The sequence below is a fragment of the Sinocyclocheilus anshuiensis genome, unplaced genomic scaffold, assembly GCF_001515605.1.
Source record: "Sinocyclocheilus anshuiensis isolate Anshui unplaced genomic scaffold, SAMN03320099.WGS_v1.1 scaffold1486, whole genome shotgun sequence".
NCBI lineage: Eukaryota > Metazoa > Chordata > Actinopteri > Cypriniformes > Cyprinidae > Sinocyclocheilus > Sinocyclocheilus anshuiensis.
Genome location: NW_015552651.1, coordinates 376,682 through 396,301, shown reverse-complemented (window position 1 = coordinate 396,301; position 19,620 = coordinate 376,682). Strand labels below are relative to the sequence as shown.

The 19,620-nt window shown below is 37.8% G+C and overlaps 1 protein-coding gene across 1 annotated transcript; it reads left to right on the top strand.

Moving 5' to 3' along the window:
• Window positions 1–4,678: 4,678 nt before the first annotated feature.
• On the top strand, window positions 4,679–19,353 carry LOC107667073 (glutamyl aminopeptidase-like). The gene is made up of 20 exons (XM_016458668.1): window positions 4,679–5,876; window positions 10,346–10,487; window positions 10,708–10,839; window positions 10,963–11,083; window positions 11,602–11,756; window positions 12,586–12,699; window positions 12,799–12,933; window positions 13,026–13,091; window positions 13,208–13,273; window positions 14,990–15,150; window positions 15,697–15,776; window positions 15,894–16,030; window positions 16,501–16,556; window positions 16,731–16,881; window positions 17,090–17,163; window positions 17,513–17,617; window positions 17,702–17,875; window positions 18,524–18,664; window positions 18,761–18,842; window positions 18,988–19,353. The coding sequence occupies exons 1-20, from the start codon at window positions 5,242–5,244 to the stop codon at window positions 19,132–19,134; spliced, it is 2,874 nt and encodes a 957-aa protein (XP_016314154.1). The 5' UTR covers window positions 4,679–5,241; the 3' UTR covers window positions 19,135–19,353.
• Window positions 19,354–19,620: the final 267 nt, after the last annotated feature.

Below are 19,620 nucleotides of genomic sequence, written 5' to 3'. Positions count from 1 at the left end.
CTCTTTGCCCGTCCTGTCACGGCTATGGAGGCCGTCTGTGAACTCCCTGCCCGTCCTGTCATGGCTATAGAGGCCGTTTGCGAACTCCCTGCTTGTCCTGTCACAGCTATGGAGGCCGTCTGTGAACTCTCGTCCCATCCTGTCACGGCTATGGAGGCCATCGGTGAACTCTCTGTCTGTCCTGTCACGGCTAAGGAGGCCGTCTGTGAATCCTCCTCCTGCCCTGTCACGGCTATGGAGGCCGTCTGTGAACTCTCTGCGTGTCCAGTCATGGCTATGGAGGCCATTTATGAACTTTTGTCCTGTCCCGACCCAGCCAAGGAGGCTGCCTCTGAACTCTCAGCCTTGTCTATCACACCCAATGTTCTGTCTGTGTTGTCTGTCTCTGCGCTCTCTACGTTACAGTCTCTGCCATGGTCTCCTGATCGGTTTGGTCTGCTGTCTGGCTCTGGTGGTCTTCTGCTCCACCGTGGTGGTCTGCTGTCTGGCTCTGGTGGTCTTCTGCTCCATCTGCTCCGGTCTGGTGGTCTTCTGTCCTGTTCTGGTTGTCTTCTGCTCCGCCGGGGGGATCTTCGGTCCCGTCTGCTCTGGTGGTCTTCAGCTCCACCTGTACTGCCGGCTCCGCCCTGGCTCTCTGCTCCGCCGGTCCTGCCTCAGTCCCCGGTCTCTCCACTTCCACGTGGACATGGCCCTCCATCCCTCCCCCTGTTCCGCCTCCGCTTCACCACCCTCCTGAATCGTAAAGTGTTTGGAGTGTCTGGAAGCCGCTCCTTGCCGCCGGGGTGGTCTTCTGTCTGGCTCTGGTGGTCCTCTGCTCCGCAGTGGTGGTCTAATGTCTGGCTCTGGTGGTCTTCTGCTCCACCGTGGTGGTCTGCTGTCTGGCTCTGGGGGTCTTCTGCTCTACCTGCTGTGCCGTGGTGCTCTGGTGGTCTTCTGCTCCGCAGTGGTGGTCTGCTGTCTGGCTCTGGTGGTCTTCTGCTCCATCTGCTCCGGTCTGGTGGTCTTCTGTCCTGTTCTGGTTGTCTTCTGCTCCGCCGGGGGGATCTTCGGTATCTGTTTGCTGGTGTTCAACCCTGCCTGTTTCTGACCATGTCTTTGAATAAAGCCTTGCATATGGATCCGCATGTCTCACGTCTCGTTCGCCCCGTAACAATGTGGATCAAATCTGCCAGACCCAACCTTTATAACCAAGGTCATAAATATAACCTTATACACTCATGTGGCATATATTATCATACACACCAGTGTATATATATTAAAAACCTAAAGGAAAATTTGATTGTTGCTTTGGCATCTATTCAACATTAATAGTATATTAATAATTATTGTTAAATAAAACCAATTAATTTTTGTTAAAATTATTAATTGAAATAAAGCTAAAATAAATCAAATATAAATATTAGATGAAAAACTTAAAAGCCTTAAACAAATTTGAAATGTTGCTTTGGCAACTCATTTTATACAGAATTTAAGTTGAAGTACTAAATTTAATAAAAATTTAATTAAAAAATAAATTAAAGCTAATTAGAAAAATAAAAAAAAATAAAAAGACAAAACCATAACAAAATTGCTATCATTAAAAATAAAAACTGAAAATATAAAAGCCAATTCAAGATATTAATAAATACTAATGTATAACAGAATATAAATACCAAAAAGCATACACATTGTTGTCTCTTTTTCTATATATGTTTCTTATTTTATTAGAAAGACTTAAAAATAAATCAAAGCCTTCAAATGACAAATTTGTGAAAATAAAATTGAATACGTTCTCAAATTTGTAGATTTTTCAGTTAAACTTTTCACTCAAATGGTTATGCTGATTAGATATGAATATAATAAAAAAAAATTGTTTAAATGAATAAATTACTATAATTTAACTGATGATCTCTGAATTCTGGTCTCCACTGTATATTCTCCTTTATTTTAGGGTTGTTGTAAGCAGATGCAAAGCAGCATGGACACTGAAAGATAGCCCAGAAAACTTTCTGGCTGTAAGTTACCATTAGAAATTTGCACAGTTAAAATAATTATCATTTTAGTTGTATTGTACATGGTTTTAAACCTTTGTGTTTAAATATTACCTTACAAAGCACACTGGTGCAAATTATTTACAAATTTATGAGCTAGTAAAAGATCACATAAGTGAGTGTCATCTTCATTCATTTGATTCAATGTCTGATCACATGCCTGCAGATGTACTAGAGTCTCCACGTGTGGGAAACCGCTGGTCGGCAGTCAGTCTGAATGGAATATCCTACAGAGACGCAGGGGAGTACAGAGCGCAAAACATGGCAGGGATATCAGGGGCCGTTGTCAGTCTGAATGTGGTCGGGGTAATGGCTGAATATGCAGACTCCAAAAACTCTGACCAACAGCAAACAGCTGCAAAATCAAACTATACAAAGAGGAAACCCAACCGGAAATCCAAGGCGATACCTTCTTTGTTACCTCGAAACATAACTAGACCGCATCCCCCCAATCCCCCCCAAAGAGAGTCCTGAAAATCCCCAAAGCTAGCAGAGACAAAATGAAAAGGGACAGGACAGCTGTACAGAACCTGCCGCAGAGACACTTTACATTTACATTTACATTTAGTCATTTAGCAGACGCTTTTATCCAAAGCGACTTACAATTGGGTGATACATAAAGCGATTCTTCTTAAGAGGCAAACAGACACAGGAAGTGGTTGTAATACCAAGTTCTTAGACATTGTTCAAATAAGTACAAGCTAGAAAGAGAAGGAATAAATAAAGAGAGAGAGTTTTTTTTTATTTATTTTTTTTATGATGAAGTCAAGTAGCTTCGAAAGAGATGGGTTTTCAGCTGTCGCTTGAAAATTGTCAGGGATTCAGCATTCCGGATAGGGGTGGGAAACTTTTTGATTGCTTCTGAAAATCTACTGCACAGAAGACAAAAACCTATTGTCTCCATGTCAATTCACACCTGAGACATTCAAATTAGTTTCTTTTTTCATATGAATGACCATAACTTTGTGTATATTTCCTCAGTTGACAGTTTTTTTTTTTTACTCAGCCATGACCACCAGATGGCAGCTCTGAGCTAACACATTGTGTTACAGTATCCAAGGGCCAAGATTACCCTTTTTCTGACCTAATTTCTTATGAAATTGCATTTATACAGTGGCGGCTCGTCAGGGGAGGCACAGCTTATGTCGTTTTCTTTACGTTTTCTGACTAAAAGCAACTAAAAAGCCCTTTTAAAGTGGTTAAGCAAATAATAATAATAATAATAATCAGCAGGGATCCCAGACCAATACAATTAGTGTGCCTCCCCTATTTTAAAACCCACGAGCCGCCACTGCATTTATATCGAGTCAAATAGAAGAAGAATAAAATTCAGTGAGAGCTTATGCATCTTAACAGTTGTAACAGCTTCCCATCTTTCTCAAATATTGATACGCCCAGATAAAACATTTACAGCACCATTGTTCACACTCCTTATTATTTACCATTTACCATAAAGGTTTCTCACAAACTGATGATAACAAATGATGTATGATTATGATAACTAATACGTTGATGATAACATATTCTTTCATATCTACATTGCTGCCCTCCTATAAAAAAAAAATCCAAGTCTGATGTCAGCACTTAGTCCTGTAAAATATGACACCACATTCATGATGGGAAACTATGTGGGTTTATTAAGAATTCGCCCTGAGCAGCCTCAAAGCACTAGGCGCTACAACACCACGATTGCAATAGTCAGTTTTTGTAATGTTTTTTTTTTTTTAGAAAAGGTCTCTCAAACTCACATATGATTGTCAATACAATAAATAGTAACATCTGGCTCAAATTACCAAAGCATAATTATCCAAATTTTCACTTTAAAATGTTATATTGATGCACAGATGCCAAAGTTGGCCTGTGATGCTCTTTGTTTTGGCCTGTCATGCCCTATGACAAAAAGGGTGGGAAATTAGGAAAAAAAACAAAAAACAAAACATGTCAGAGAAGCATATTATCATTTCTACTGTTTTTGTTGTAACTTTTTTTAGAAGTTTTTTTAGAAGTTAGAAGTGAATTTGATTTTAATAAATGTAAATTTTAATAAAATATGATTGGATATAAAGCAACATTTACTTTCAGCCCACAGCCCTCAATCAGGTTTGAATTTTGGCCCTTCGTACACAGAAAAAAAAAAAAAGTCACTCTATTGCTATTAAATTTCACAAATAATTACAAAGAAATGACAACTGACACATTGAATTAAACATAACATTTTCCAGAAATACTCAAATTTTATTTTCTTACGTACTCCAATAATCTTTCTTTTATTCAAATAATTTTTTACACAGAATAAAAAGTTTTGGCACCTCTATTCTAAAGGATTTACAAACAATTTCCTTGCTCTCTGTGTATGGATGTTTAAAAATTGTTAACCTGAGCTTTAGAGACTTCTAATCAAACATCTATTATAATCAATTACATAAAACTGCATTCAGGAAGAAAACGTGCATGTGATCTAAAGTTTAAACTAACAATCACATGATTAGTAGACATTTGTCACTTTAAATGTAAGATGTTGTGATTAAAGCTCCACTTAAAGTTGTTGTAGCCTTCAATGTCTGACAAAATTGTTCATAATTAACATTTTCAATTCTGGATATAATTTCTTTAGCCACTTAAAAAAAGCTTTGTAACATTCCCCCGTTTTCTCCCGTAAGCCCCTTCCTCTCCTCATAATAACTCCTTCCATTTTTACTCTGCTTTCCTATGCCTCCCTCCCCCACATTTCTCTCTCTGATGCTTGTTTGTGATCATTCCCCTTTGACTGCTGATTAACATATTTTGATTTATGTTTAACTAAAGGGCGGTACAAATTCACCCCCTGCCCACTATGTATCACCGTTATCAGTGTGAGATTTGGTGAGTGAGGACTTGCCACACTATAGCTTAAGGATCACGTCCCGGCGTAGACGTTTTGACAACTGAATGGATGTGACCTTACAGAGATCAGAGCAATTTTTTAGACTGTGGTGAAACTTAACTCCTGCTTTAACCTCTGTGTCTCCCACAGGCTGCCCTGCGTGAGTGTGTGCTGGTCTGCATATGTCCACACATTTGGGAATCCAGACACAGCTGTTTTCTCTCTTTGGAGGCAAAAGGAAGTGTAAGGATAAAAGTGTGTGTTTGTGTGTGTGTCTGGGTTCACCGGGAGAGAGAGTTCGAGTGTTTGTACACATCCTGACTTTGCATCTGCTTTTGACGGCTCGCCATGGAAAGCCTGGAATTCGAAAAGAAGGAAAAGCGGTACTTTATCCGAGGCAAGCATGCTGCTATCATCTGCGCCGTCGTCATCGTGACAGGTGTTGCCGTGGGGCTCGGAGTTGGTTTGAGCCAGAAGACCTCCTCATCCGAAGATGAACCCAAACCAACACCATCACCCACAACACCATTACCTACAATGCCGCCAGATGACCGGGGTCCCTGCAAACCATCCAACAACACAAACGGCGGCTGGAACAACTTCCGCTTACCTGACTACATGGTACCCTTCCATTACGATCTGCATCTGGAGCCCGACCTCGACACAGACATCTACACCGGGAGCGTGTCCATCCATCTGACCCTGACGCAGCCCAGTCAGCACCTGTGGCTCCACATCCGAGAGACTTTTGTCACTTCCGTGCCCTCTCTACAGCGCAGCGGCCTGTCCGGCTTGACCTCTGTTCAGGTGAAGGAATGCTTTGAGTACACGCCGCAGGAGTATGTGGTTGTGGAGGTGGCCGAGCAGCTGAGTGTCACTGGCCCAGACGAGCACTACGTCCTCACTCTACACTTCCAGGGCTGGCTCAACGGCTCTCTGGTTGGTTTCTACAGGACCACGTATCAGGAGAATGGAGTTACCAAGTAAGCATCAAGACATCTATATTGTAGAAATGCATTTTTGTGGTGTAATTAGTCAGTATGCACAGTAAGAGGTGTGAAAAGTACTGAGAAATTATACTTGAAAGTATGTACTGTCACAATTTACTGAACTATTTAAAAAAAATAATTTTCCTTATAAATTTCTTAAACACGTTTAAATATACACACTACCGTTTGATTAGATTTTTAAAATAATTCTCTTTAAGCCTTGTTCAGACGGTCAGCCCAAATTGTGCAAATCCAATTGAAATCCGATCATATTTAGATAAAATTGTGAACGGCAACGAACTACATGAAATCCGATTTGTGCAAATCCGTTTCGAACTGCTGGATTTTGTGGGGCCCCCTGGGCAGTGGGGGCCCCTGTAATTGTCACCACCTTTCACCCCACTAGCGACGGCCCTGGGTTTGGAATCCTATTCAAATCGCATTCATGGAAATCCGTTTCAGTCTGACCACTCAGATCGGATTTAGCGTAGTTTTTCACGTTCTCACGCCACGTAAAACGTAAACACGTCAGACGTTTTTGTAGAAAACATAATAAATGTCTTTGCAGAAACAAGCTTGTGTTGTTGCGAACTGTAAGTCAAGCGGAAAAAGACAATATACTGCTAGTATACTCACCTCTTTGAGTGTTGAAACCGGCGGAGATGGCGGCACGGAATAAAGTCGCACATGCCAGCTTCCTGCGTTTCTGATGCTGCCTCATAAGACGAAATCCATAATAATAATAATCCAGCGCGACGGCAAAATGTTGTCATGTCGTAAGACAATATCTGTATTGCAAACTGTATTGCTGTTATTGTTGTTTTTAGGCATAACAACGCAACGGCATTACCATAGTAACCAAGGCACATTCAGTAAAACGAAAGAGCGCTTATGGACACACACATCGGATATGAACAGTTGATACACTGTGTGGACTGTTATTCAAATCAGATTCCATCCGGATATGCACAAAATCGGATTTGGGCTGACGGTCTGAACGAGGCTTATGCTCGCCATGGCATTTATTTGATCAAAAAATACAGTAAAAAAAAAATAATAATATTGTGATATATTATTAAACTTTAAGATATTGTTTTCTTTGTTTTTAAATATATTTTAAAATGTAATTTATTCCTGTGATGCAAAGCTGAATTTTCAGCAGCCATTACTCCAGTCTTCAGAGTCACATGATACCTCAGAAATCATATGCTGAAAAGTAAATCGGGCACCGAAATGACAACACTAACCTGTCGTAAAGAATGTCTTGATCGACTGGGATACAGCATCTCTTTTGGCCTCCCTCTCCTTCTTTTCATGGCGTTTCTGGTACCCTGATTTATGTTTTCGTATCATTTTCAATCGGTCAGTCGGTCTCCGTCTCTTCCACCAAGTTCATCTCTAACTTCAGCTGCCGCGTCAACACTGATTGGTCCTTTTCACAAGCTAGGGTGGGACTTACGATTTATTGGGCCCCTCAGATGTTTGTCATTGACTGAATAATTAATAAATACCTTGTATCGGACTAAACCATTTTTAGGGAGGGGTGACGAGCAGATATTTGGAAGACTTATTTATCAAATTGCATGTTTCTGTGGTTTTCATTAAAATCTGTGGCATACGACTATTATAAATATTAGAATTATTCACAGAACAGGGGCCTATATAGTATAACTGCTGGATTTTGTGGGGCCCCCTGGGCAGTGGGGGCCCCTGTAATTGTCACCACCTTTCACCCCACTAGCGACGGCCCTGGGTTTGGAATCCTATTCAAATCGCATTCATGGAAATCCGTTTCAGTCTGACCACTCAGATCGGATTTAGCGTAGTTTTTCACGTTCTCACGCCACGTAAAACGTAAACACGTCAGACGTTTTTGTAGAAAACATAATAAATGTCTTTGCAGAAACAAGCTTGTGTTGTTGCGAACTGTAAGTCAAGCGGAAAAAGACAATATACTGCTAGTATACTCACCTCTTTGAGTGTTGAAACCGGCGGAGATGGCGGCACGGAATAAAGTCGCACATGCCAGCTTCCTGCGTTTCTGATGCTGCCTCATAAGACGAAATCCATAATAATAATAATCCAGCGCGACGGCAAAATGTTGTCATGTCGTAAGACAATATCTGTATTGCAAACTGTATTGCTGTTATTGTTGTTTTTAGGCATAACAACGCAACGGCATTACCATAGTAACCAAGGCACATTCAGTAAAACGAAAGAGCGCTTATGGACACACACATCGGATATGAACAGTTGATACACTGTGTGGACTGTTATTCAAATCAGATTCCATCCGGATATGCACAAAATCGGATTTGGGCTGACGGTCTGAACGAGGCTTATGCTCGCCATGGCATTTATTTGATCAAAAAATACAGTAAAAAAAAAATAATAATATTGTGATATATTATTAAACTTTAAGATATTGTTTTCTTTGTTTTTAAATATATTTTAAAATGTAATTTATTCCTGTGATGCAAAGCTGAATTTTCAGCAGCCATTACTCCAGTCTTCAGAGTCACATGATACCTCAGAAATCATATGCTGATTTGATGCTCAAGAAACATTTCTTATTATTATCAATGTTTAAAACGTTGTGCTGCTTAATATTTTTGTGGATATTATAAATGTCTTTAATAGTTTTATTCAACATGGATGCATTTAATTGCTCAAAAGTGAAGTATTTTCTTAACAACAACTAAAGAATTTTAATGACCCCAAACTTCGGACAGTAGTGTAATTATTTAAAGAGTGATCACTGAGTCATTTCTCCAATATTTCTTCTCTAAGCTGAATGATCAACATTATTTCCAAATACAGTTTACACTGAAATGGATGTCATTGGCTATAAAAGTTCAGTTTGGACCATAATTTAATTTGACCATAATTGCAAGCTCAGTAAAATTGACAAAATGAGGACAGATTTAAGTTGTGATGACCTGCAAAAATGGTTGGCATTTCAAAGGTCTAAATGAAATTTTAAGGAGAAAAAAAGTATCATTCCTCAAAAAACAATTATTATAGCTATCAGTTTTAGTACTCAAGTAAGGAACAAATTCCACAAATTAATCACGCATATAGTTCTAAAGTACAGTTATTCAAGTATTTTACAACCCTGTGCAGTGTTTAATATGACCTGATGAAATGTATGTTGTTGTTGTTTTACTATAGTAATTAGGCACACAGATAAGGATGTTACATTTACACAGCTTCCCATTCATGGCCATTTCAGGGCCTTCAGGCAACACCAAACAGTAAACTCTTTATCAGGACTGTCCTCACTCTTGTACTACAAAACTTTGTTGCCCTAAACTTTAGGTGACCTGGTCTGGTTACAAATATGTTGACCACTGTGACTCAAAGTTATCTATCTGAACTACAAGTGACCTATTATTGTTGCACTGATAATTTCAGATATTAACCAAGTCATTTTAATGTATCATTGGATAAACTTCCCAAGATTTACTTGATGCTTGGTTTCAACAGTCAGGTCACACTAATGCAAATTACGTTTTACAATATTACAACATGTCCCAGAAATGTCTTGCCAACTTATTTATGCTTTTTATCTCGGTGTTCTCACCATTACATCTCAGCTCCTCTGATTTGACAGGGAACAGATAACACAGAACATGAATGTCTGAATGTTAGCCCACAGTTTGGATAAGATGATCTGAGACCTCTGCTCCACAGAGAAATTAATATAGTCTCTGAGGGAGATATTAAAACGGTGGAAAATCTCAATGAGATTACAATTTTAAGTATTTAACAATGCTACGCTTGCGGATTATTTTCAGAGCTTGAGTATTGCCAAGTTGTTCCATTTTGCAACTGATTCTTATGCAACTTACTCAAACACACTTCTTAGGATGTAGTATTTTTGTTCAAATGGGATAGTTGCCATTGATGGGGTCATTATATATTATCTGATTTGGGAATTGTGTGAAATTTTAACAAATGCGCTGAACTGACATGGACCTTCATTTCTTGGAATGAAAGCTGAGAGGTGCCAAGAATGAGAGATCTACATCTGCTAAAACTTATTTATTCATAAAATAACATGGTTTTAAGCTCTGTTACTGCTCTATTCTGTTGTGTTTCAGGTTCAGATCTGAGAAAAACTAACAGCTAAACAAGCGCACAATATTAGATATCATATAATAACAATAACAAGTCTTTATTATCCATGATGAGCTCCAAGAACTATGTCACACACCACATAGGAATAGATTCTGTTTATAGATGTAATTTTTAAATGACTTTTTACTTTATTTTAAGCACTTGGGCAAAATTTCAGAGGCCACCAAAATCAATTTTGTTGCACACACATAGAACTGACAGTGAGTTTAATTTAGTTGTAAACAAACTTGATTAGATGTTAATGAAAATGTGGTTGGACTTTCCCCACATGAGGTTACTGAGGTAAACGTAAACCACTAGTTGAGTTTTATGATCTTTTACAGGAAAATTGCTGCAACAGACCATGAACCCACAGACGCTCGTAAATCTTTTCCCTGTTTTGATGAGCCCAACAAAAAGGCCACCTACACAATCTCCATCACCCATGACAGTGCATATGAAGCGCTGTCCAACATGCCTGTGGAGGTATGTTCCATTGCTGCTTGAGCCTTCAAAACAGTTATTGAAGGTTTCAAAGTGTAGCTTAAATTTTTAAACCAAGACGTGAACCATCAGTCTGCTTGTATGTTATGTGTGAGTATGTGGTTTTTCCTTATGGCTCTGGTAAACGAGGTCTGGCTGCATATGCTTTCTTTCTATTCAGTTGATAGATGTTTACTATAACTCCTAACACTCTCATTCACAGAACATAGAAAAAGTGTCGGACCAAAAGACAAAAACATCCTTTAAAAAATCAGTAAAGACGAGTACCTATCTGGTATGTTTTGCGGTTCACCAGTTCCACTATGTGGAGCGGATCTCGAAAAGAAATATACCAGTAAGCTCTTTTTTCCATGTTTGCTCTACTGCATCCAGAATTTGCTGAAATAGTTCCTGTCAGTCAGTACACTGAAACCTCTGTGGGTTTTCATTATTTATCTCTTTCTCTCTCTCCTGACAGTTGCGGATCTTTGCTCAGCCTTTGCAGATCTCAACTGCTGAATATGCTGCAAATGTCACCAAGATTATATTTGATTACTTTGAGGAATATTTTGACATGGAATATTCTATAGAGAAACTTGGTAAATCAGCAGACATATTTTTTCAGTTTTGAACCATTTATCATATTAGAGGTATCATCGTCATTATTAATTATTAATTATTATAATTATCATTTTATGAGGCAATTTTTAACCCTCCTGATATCATAATGAAGAAAAAAACGGTAATTCTTGGAAAAAAAAAAAAATAATATATATATATATATATATATATATAAATGTAAATAAAATGCTAAAATTAAAAAAAAAAAAAACTTTAAAATATATGTAAAAATCCTTTTGATTTTTTAATATGTATATCTTCTTATATGCAAGTTGTAAAGAAAATAATGTTTTCAACTAGATTTTAAAAAGTCTGTATTGTGGACACTCTTATTTGTCATTGACCCTCATACAATTTGAAATAGATGTACACATTATGATCTTATAACAAAACACTGATTCATGATTTCTATCATATCTTATCAACTGATTTCTATCATGTATATCGATGATTATTGTGACAAAAGGACATAGGATATATTCTGTCTCTGTTGCAGATAAGATAGCGATCCCAGACTTTGGGACAGGAGCAATGGAGAACTGGGGCTTGATCACTTACAGAGAAACCAACCTGCTGTTCGATGAGAAGGAGTCTTCCTCAATCAACAAACAGCGAGTGGCCAGTGTCATTGCACATGAGCTCGTTCACCAGGTTACTAACCCTATCACATATCTGATTGGTGAAAGAGGACAAGTTATTACGCAGAGCGAGGACAATCCAGTATACAGTACATCATCAGTCACACATCAGAACCAAATTGGCAGAACACCCTGTGCTGAGCATGCATCTCATTTTACTGTTTCCTGTAACTGCATTTTAAATCAAATAGGGAGAATTGATCAGATCCATTTACAGTAACAAGGCCGACAGAGAAAAATATGATTACCATAAAGATTATTATCACACAGTTACATATTACACTCTCTCAAAAGCATCCAATGCAGTGATGTTTTTTGGGATAATGACTGCAGTCACACTGCACACTGATAAGATGATCTTTTTATGGCTAGGTCCAAGGTTGTTGGACAAAAAAACAATTACACAGGGCTAAAAAATGTTATATGATTATATAACTGAACTGTAGAAAATCATGATGTAATTAGATAATTTGTAGCTTCTTTCCTTGTAAAGACATTCACTCAAAGCAAAGTATTTTGTTCAGCTTCCATCATGTTGACTGCTCATGCTTTGGTTACATAATCATGTTTTGAATTATTATATATATGTGTGTGTGTGTGTGTGTGTGTGTGTGTGTGTGTGTGTGTGTATATATATATATATATACAATTCTTGAAATATGATTTTGACTTTGCTACAAATGTCTGACAAAATGTCTTTGTAAAAAAAATTTTTAAAATGTATTTATCCCAGAATTAACACATTTCATAAAAGGCCCTGTTACAGAAACAATATAGGGCTGAATAAGCATGAGGTATTTGGGTTCTACCGTTAAAGGAACTGTTTTGTCTTTAATTTGCAGTGGTTTGGAAATATTGTGACTATGGACTGGTGGGACGACCTGTGGCTGAACGAGGGCTTTGCCAGCTTTTTTGAGTATGTGGGAGTGGAACAAGCTGAGTTTGACTGGGGAATGGTGAGCACATGCCTGAATCATTCAAATATATTCTTAAATGAAACCATTCAATTGAGGCTGAATGTCATGTTTATGTCAATTCATCTTTTGTGTTTTCAGCGGGACATCATGCTTATCAATGATGTATTTCCTGTCATGGTTGATGATGCTCTTCTCTCTTCCCATCCTATTATCGTGGATGTGTCCAGCCCTGCTGAGATCACATCTGTGTTTGATGCAATCTCATATAACAAGGTAAGGTTAAGTCACTGATGCTTAACCTAGCGTTGTTAATCCATCAACTCTATTGGCTATGAATTGGTAACTGTGATGTCATTCTATTGTAGGGTGCTTCTATTTTACGAATGCTGGAGGACTTGCTTGGCCGTGACACATTTAGAGATGGATGTCGAGTAAAGCGACTTGCTTTTTAAATATATTTTCCAAAGACTCCGCAGTTATATATTAAGCATGATATATTAAACATGTGATGCTGTCAAAATAAGACCCATTTCTTTTTTCACCACAGCAATATCTAAAAAGCTACTCATTCCAGAATGCAAAGACTGCAGACTTCTGGAAAGCCTTGGCTGATGTAAATATCTTTTATTGATCATACATTGCCATATGTATGTTTTGTCCAGTTTTTTGCTAAATAATGAATTGATCCTTCAGAAATCATTCTAATATGCTGATTTGGTGCTCAGTTATTATCAGATATTATTGATGCTCAATTATTAATAATGGTTCTTATATTATCAATGTTGAAAACAGTTTTTTCTCTGTAATATTTTGTGGAAACCATGAGACATTTTCAGCATTCTTTGATGAATATAAAGTTCAAAAGAACAGCATTTATTTGAAATATATTTTTTTTGCAACATTATAAATGCTCTTCCTGTCACTTCTGATCAACCTACTACTTCCTTGCTGAATAAAAGTATTCATTTTATATTAATTTCTGTAAATAATCATATTTACCCCAAACTTTTAAACAGTAATGTATCACAGTTTTCAAAACTATTTAACAATATTCCTCTTTTTACTGTAATGTAATCAAATAAATGTAGCATTTGTGAGCACAAGAGACTTTTAAAGGGGTGGTTGATTGCGATTTCACTTTTTTAACGTTAGTTAGTGTATAATGTTGCTGTTTGAGCATAAACAATATCTGCAAAGTTGCGGCGCTGAAAGTTCAATGCAAACGGAGATATTGTCTTTTAAAATTCTGGCAGTTTAATGCATACAAAAACGGCTCGAAGGGACTACAACGAGTTACTTCCCGGGTTTGTGACATCACAAACCCAGACAAACCCTGCCCCCGGGAACATGCAACGAAGGGGGCGAGGCCATGCTGCGCTGCTTTATGCTGGCTGCACACTAGACGATTTTAAGCCCGATTTGCATCCCCGATTGATTGGGGGGGTGTGGCCCGATTCGCGGCTTGTCGCAAGTGATTTTTTTGTCCAAAAAATCCTCTATTGTGTGGTGTCATTACGATTATTTATCTGCTCCCGATCGAGACGGAGCGTCCCCGAACTCAAATGATTGGGCTGCCTCTGACGTGATACCCGCAATAGCCAATGAGAGTGAGCAAGCTTCACCTACCGGATGTTGCGTGCTACTATAGCTGAAACTTGGCAGCCACAAACATGCCATGAAAGCAGAGAACATCACCCATATCCTTTTTTATACTTTGTTTTTCACTGTGAAACAGAATGCATGCCAGGAGAGCCAGCTGACAACGTTGATTGTCCTCTATTTGTTTTTCTTCTCTAGTCACGTTTGATCTCGCGAGTGTCCGTGAGATCACGTGTCACCGTGAAATCGTTCCTACAATCATCAAGTGTGTGGTCTCGCGGTCTGGTCGAATCGTCTAGTGTTTGCGTTCAGAGGATTATAAGGCTAAAAATTGGTCTAACTGTCTTCATGTCTGTGGTCTCCCATGGTTTTAAAATTGTTTAAGAATTCAAAATCGTCTAGTGTGTCCCAGGCCTTAGAGAAGAGGAAGAGAAAACTAGGCGTCCACGTAAAAATCTATTCATATATGAATCGTGATTCTGTCTTCTAACGATTCTAATGGATGTTCTAAAGCAGCGGTTCTCAATACCGTCCCTGTAGAATAAAGGTAAATTATGTGAAAAATTATGTTTTTAAAAAAAAAACAAAAAAAAACGAAGCATTAACACATGGTAGACTGCACCCCATAAACACAATCAAGCCTAGAAAAAAAACAGTCAACCACCCCTTTAAAAAAAATCTTAATTCTTCTAAAATTTGACTGGTAATATATATCTCTCTTGGGTCATAGGAGAGTGGGTTACCTGTGGCAGAAATTATGGACACATGGACCAAGCAGATGGGTTATCCTGTGCTGACACTGACCAACACAGCCACTGAAGCTAAACTCACCCAGACCAGGTTTCTCCTGGATCCTAATGCTGATCCCAGCCAGCCCACCACTCCCCTGGGGTGAGCCTGATTGAAAATGAAAACATCAATGGAATCAAACACTCCAATTCAGTAAAATTACCATGAACCAAATAGGCCCAACATTTTGCAAAAATAATTAACATGACATGCACAGATGCATATGTTGGGCCAAATACTGTATTAGTCATACTCCCAAGTGACAGAATTTGCACCAAAATACTGTTTAATCAAATGCACAACCTTTGATGTCAAGAACAAAACATATGAAAGTGCTTTTGTACTCCTTTTTAAAAGTAGATAAACCCATTTATTTTGCTTTCTGAATTCTTTACATTTATTTGGTTGATTTTTCCTTACTGTCTGCAATCAGAACAGATCTTTGACCCATCTATCGGTCACTGCCCATCACTGCTCTAAAGTATCCTCTATCTGCCCCCACTAAGCTCTACAACATGATCACAAATAATAATTCCCCTGATTATTCTTCACAGGAAGGAACACAGTGAACTGAATGATACAGTCAACTTTAATGAACTGAACTCTCAACTATTAGTTGTCTCAGATGTTTTAACTCTTGTCCTACAGCTACAAATGGACCATTCCTGTGAAATGGAGCACAGTCTACTCCAAAAACGCCTCTTTCCTATTTGACAAGGGAACAACAGGTGAACAAGATCATATGCTCAGACCTTTTTTTTTTTTTTTGGCATTGAGGAATAAATAGTTTTTTAACTGAGGTATTCTGCTGTGTAATTTCTGTCAATTTGCCTGTATTTAATCAGAGGTAGTCATTGCTGGATACTCCCCTGCTACCGATGGTCTCATCAAAGTCAACAAAGACCACATGGGCTTTTACCGAGTAAATCACTATGACCATGTGTGGAGCGCTATTGCCGAGCAACTTTCTGTGAATCATCAGGTATTATTATTCATATTAATTTCTCTGTCATAACTAACTAACAGAACAGTATAGAAAAGTAAGATCTTCATTACAATGATAATGACCGGCTGAATATACATTATAGATCTTATTGCATTCCTACTGATGAAAAAATTTAATATATGGACACGAAATATTCATTTGAGATTACATATAAATTATTTTATAATCTTACCTGTATGCAAATATCCTTTGTCCTGTTTATTTCTTCCGCTGAAATCGCTGTTGAATTGTTGAATCGCCTTACTGCTATTAAAAAAAAATAGTCCACTACACGTACGAAACAATCGGCCTTGCAACAAGACGAACACATTTTTTACTACAATCAATAATTGATTAACAACTCTAGATGTTCTAGTGGCTTTGGCAATATCGAGATGGACCAATCAGGATCAAGTATTGCAGAGAGCCGTATAATAACATATTGTATCCTACATAATCTTTTTTAGGTGTATGATGCAACTGACCGAAGCAGCTACATTGATGATGTATTTGCATTTGGACGGTGAGTTAGTACAAACATCTTCCAGCTGCAGAAAGCTTATGCTTTCAATCTTGACTTGATGACAGGCAAAAAAGTAGATTTGAACTGATTTTTCATAGCACAGCTTTTTATGGTTATAGTGGAGGTCATAAAGCAAGGATGTTGACGTCATTGCCTTTTGTTTTGCATTAATAGGGCAGATATTGTAGATTATGGACATGCCTTCAACTTAACAAGATATCTGGCCAATGAAACAGAGTATATTGTGTGGGACAGAGTATCTACTTCTATCTCCTATGTAAGAGATATGTTGGCTGATGATCCAGTGCTCTACCCCAAATTCCAGGTTGGATCCTAAAGTATTCAATACCTTCTCAATGCATGAAAACCATCCATTTTATGAAAAATCATGTCAATTTTTAAAATGTGAACAGTGATCTTATTCCCAGTGTGAGATTTATAGCTGATATTCTTTATGTAAATGTAAGCAAGACGTTCCTATTTTATATTTTCTGTTTTTCATATGGTCTGTTTCAAATCATGCCTCTGTTTAGAAACTCTTCCGTGAACATGTGCAGAAGATATCCAGAGAGCTTGGGTGGAATGATGAGGGGACGCAAACACAGCAGTGAGATTTTTTTTTTTTTTTTTGGCAGAACTAAGTAAAAAAGCTCCCCTACAGCAGGCCAAGGACACATTCTTGGATTTATCTTTTTTTTAAACCAGATACCTCAGTTTAAAATGCTGCATATATTTACACATGTTCTAAATAGTTTGCATGTGTGTGCCCATATGCAAATATAGCTACAGTTGTGTCCAAAATCTGAGACCACTTGTAAAAAATGTTCTATTTTGTATTATCTATTAATTTAATAAAAAAAAAAAAATCATAACAATTTAATAGAAAAGTTGAATGAAAAACTTGAATATTGTAGTATTTTTATTATTAATTTTCTGTTTTGTTTTTTCCTGTACAGGCTGCTGAGAGAGACAGTTTTGGGCATTGCATGTCAGATGGGTGACCAGGAAGCTCTCAACCAAACCTCTGACATTTTCAATAAATGGATCGATGGAACAATTAGGTAATCACATTCATACATAAATACCTTCAGTGGTACAATTAGAGTGTGTGTATTAAAGAGGCTCTTTTTCTCATTGGGGAGCAGCAGTGTGGCTGTCAATTTACGATTGCTAGTGTACCGATATGGAATGAATAACTCAGGATCAGTCCAGAGCTGGGAAATCATGTTCCAGAAGTATATCTCTGCCACTCTTGCCCAGGAGAAAGACAAACTGCTCTACGGCCTGGCTTCAGTAGAAAATATCACTCTCCTTAATAGGTAAACTCCCTCTTACCAGGGCAGTGTTGTCAAGTTCACCCTATCTACGTATTTTCTAAATGCATGTTAAAGATCTTAATGTGAGTGATTCATCCATGTATATCCTTCATTTTGAAAAAAATTATTTTGACCTCATAATGTTTAATCAAAATGTCATAACACTTGCAGTGAAAACAACAGACTTCTCTTTGGTGACATTTGCCAGACTTCTCCAATCATGTAGTCCAATTAAACTTCATCCATCCACAATCAATGGCAAGCTCAGATTCTCAAAATCCAATCAACAACATGGATAGAACCAAGTTTCCACATCTTTTTTTTTTCTTCCTTTCTTGATAATCCATTTTTCTTGGATATACATCACAATACAGAAGAAAAGATCGGTCTATAGATACTGATGCTGCTTCAGATGCTCTCACTAACAGGAACCCTTGACTAACTCACAGCCTTATTGGAAATGTAAAAAAAAAAATCCTTCTCCTCTTGCATTTCTGCTCCTCGTTTGAAATTTAACATGCTTACACTATTTGTAGTTGATTTGGATGAAATGGCCTGCTAGATGAATAATCATTAGCACTTTGGCCTCTTTGTGTAGAAGTAAACTAGCACTTGATTATTCATTGTTCAAATGTCTTTCTTTTGTAACAGGTTGCTTGAAGCTGCTAAAAATGAAAGCATTGTGAGGAGTCAAGATGTTTTTACTTTAGTGCAATATGTATCACGAAACCCATATGGCAAAACCATGGCCTGGGACTGGATGACACTCAACTGGGATTACCTAGTGAACAGGTTAGTTCATCTAACAGTTAAAAGGAATAAGTTGAAAGAAAATCAGCCTTCACTTTGAGAATAACAATGTTAACTATGATCTCATGTCTGTTTTAGATATACCATTAATGACAGAAACTTGGGCCGCCTGCCCTCCAGAATTACTAGTACATACAACACTGATCTGCAGCTGTGGAAGGTGAGACATAAAGGCTGTGTTCGGAATGGAATGCTAGCTTACAACTTACTGAAGTTTGTAATTTACTTTTGTTTAAAACATCTTAACTTTTGGCTGCCCAATCAAGCAAAGAGTATAAATACCTCAAATTTTGGTCTCTTTTTAGATGGAGCACTTTTTTGCACTGAACCCGAATGCTGGAGCAGGTGAGATGCCCAGGAAGCAGGCACTAGAGACTGTGAAGAACAATATCGAATGGAGGAAACGGAACCTGGATGAGATCCGGGACTGGCTGAAGAACAATGTACTCTAATGCTGTAAGGGACCAGCATCAGAACAATTTTTCCACCCCCCACAAGTCAATGAATTGCTCAGGGCAGCTTAAAAATTAATCTTTAGCTAAGAGCCACAATTAAAAACAAACACTCTCATTACAAAATAGTCTTGGATTCTGTTGGCATGACATTTAAATGAACAAATATTCTCTTTGGAACTAGGCATTACAAATATTTAGGCACTGTACATTCTTTATTTAATGTGTACATTATACATTATATTAGTTATTTGTAAAATGTGTAAATGTGAAATAAAGTTCTTCACACGTGTTATGACACATTTTTCAGGTACTTCAATAAAGGGATGTTCTCATAATATTGGTGGTTTGTTGCCCAGTGTATGATTCCTAGTTTTTTTCTGTAACCATTTACAAAGTCGGCAAGTGTAGTGCCTAGTTTTTTAAAAATCTGTTCTAATTTTAAAAGTTGTGTAGTTTATTCCAGCCTTAAGACATAAATTGTAG

Bases quoted from the DNA above. Each gene is read 5' to 3' on its own strand.
- LOC107667073 (XM_016458668.1), top strand. From the start codon at position 5,242: ATGGAAAGCCTGGAATTCGAAAAGAAGGAAAAGCGGTACTTTATCCGA. The intron at 16,031-16,500 runs GTATTATTATTC...AATCTTTTTTAG, and splicing joins AACTTTCTGTGAATCATCAG to GTGTATGATGCAACTGACCG. The intron at 17,618-17,701 runs GTAATCACATTC...ATTGGGGAGCAG, and splicing joins TGGATCGATGGAACAATTAG to CAGTGTGGCTGTCAATTTAC.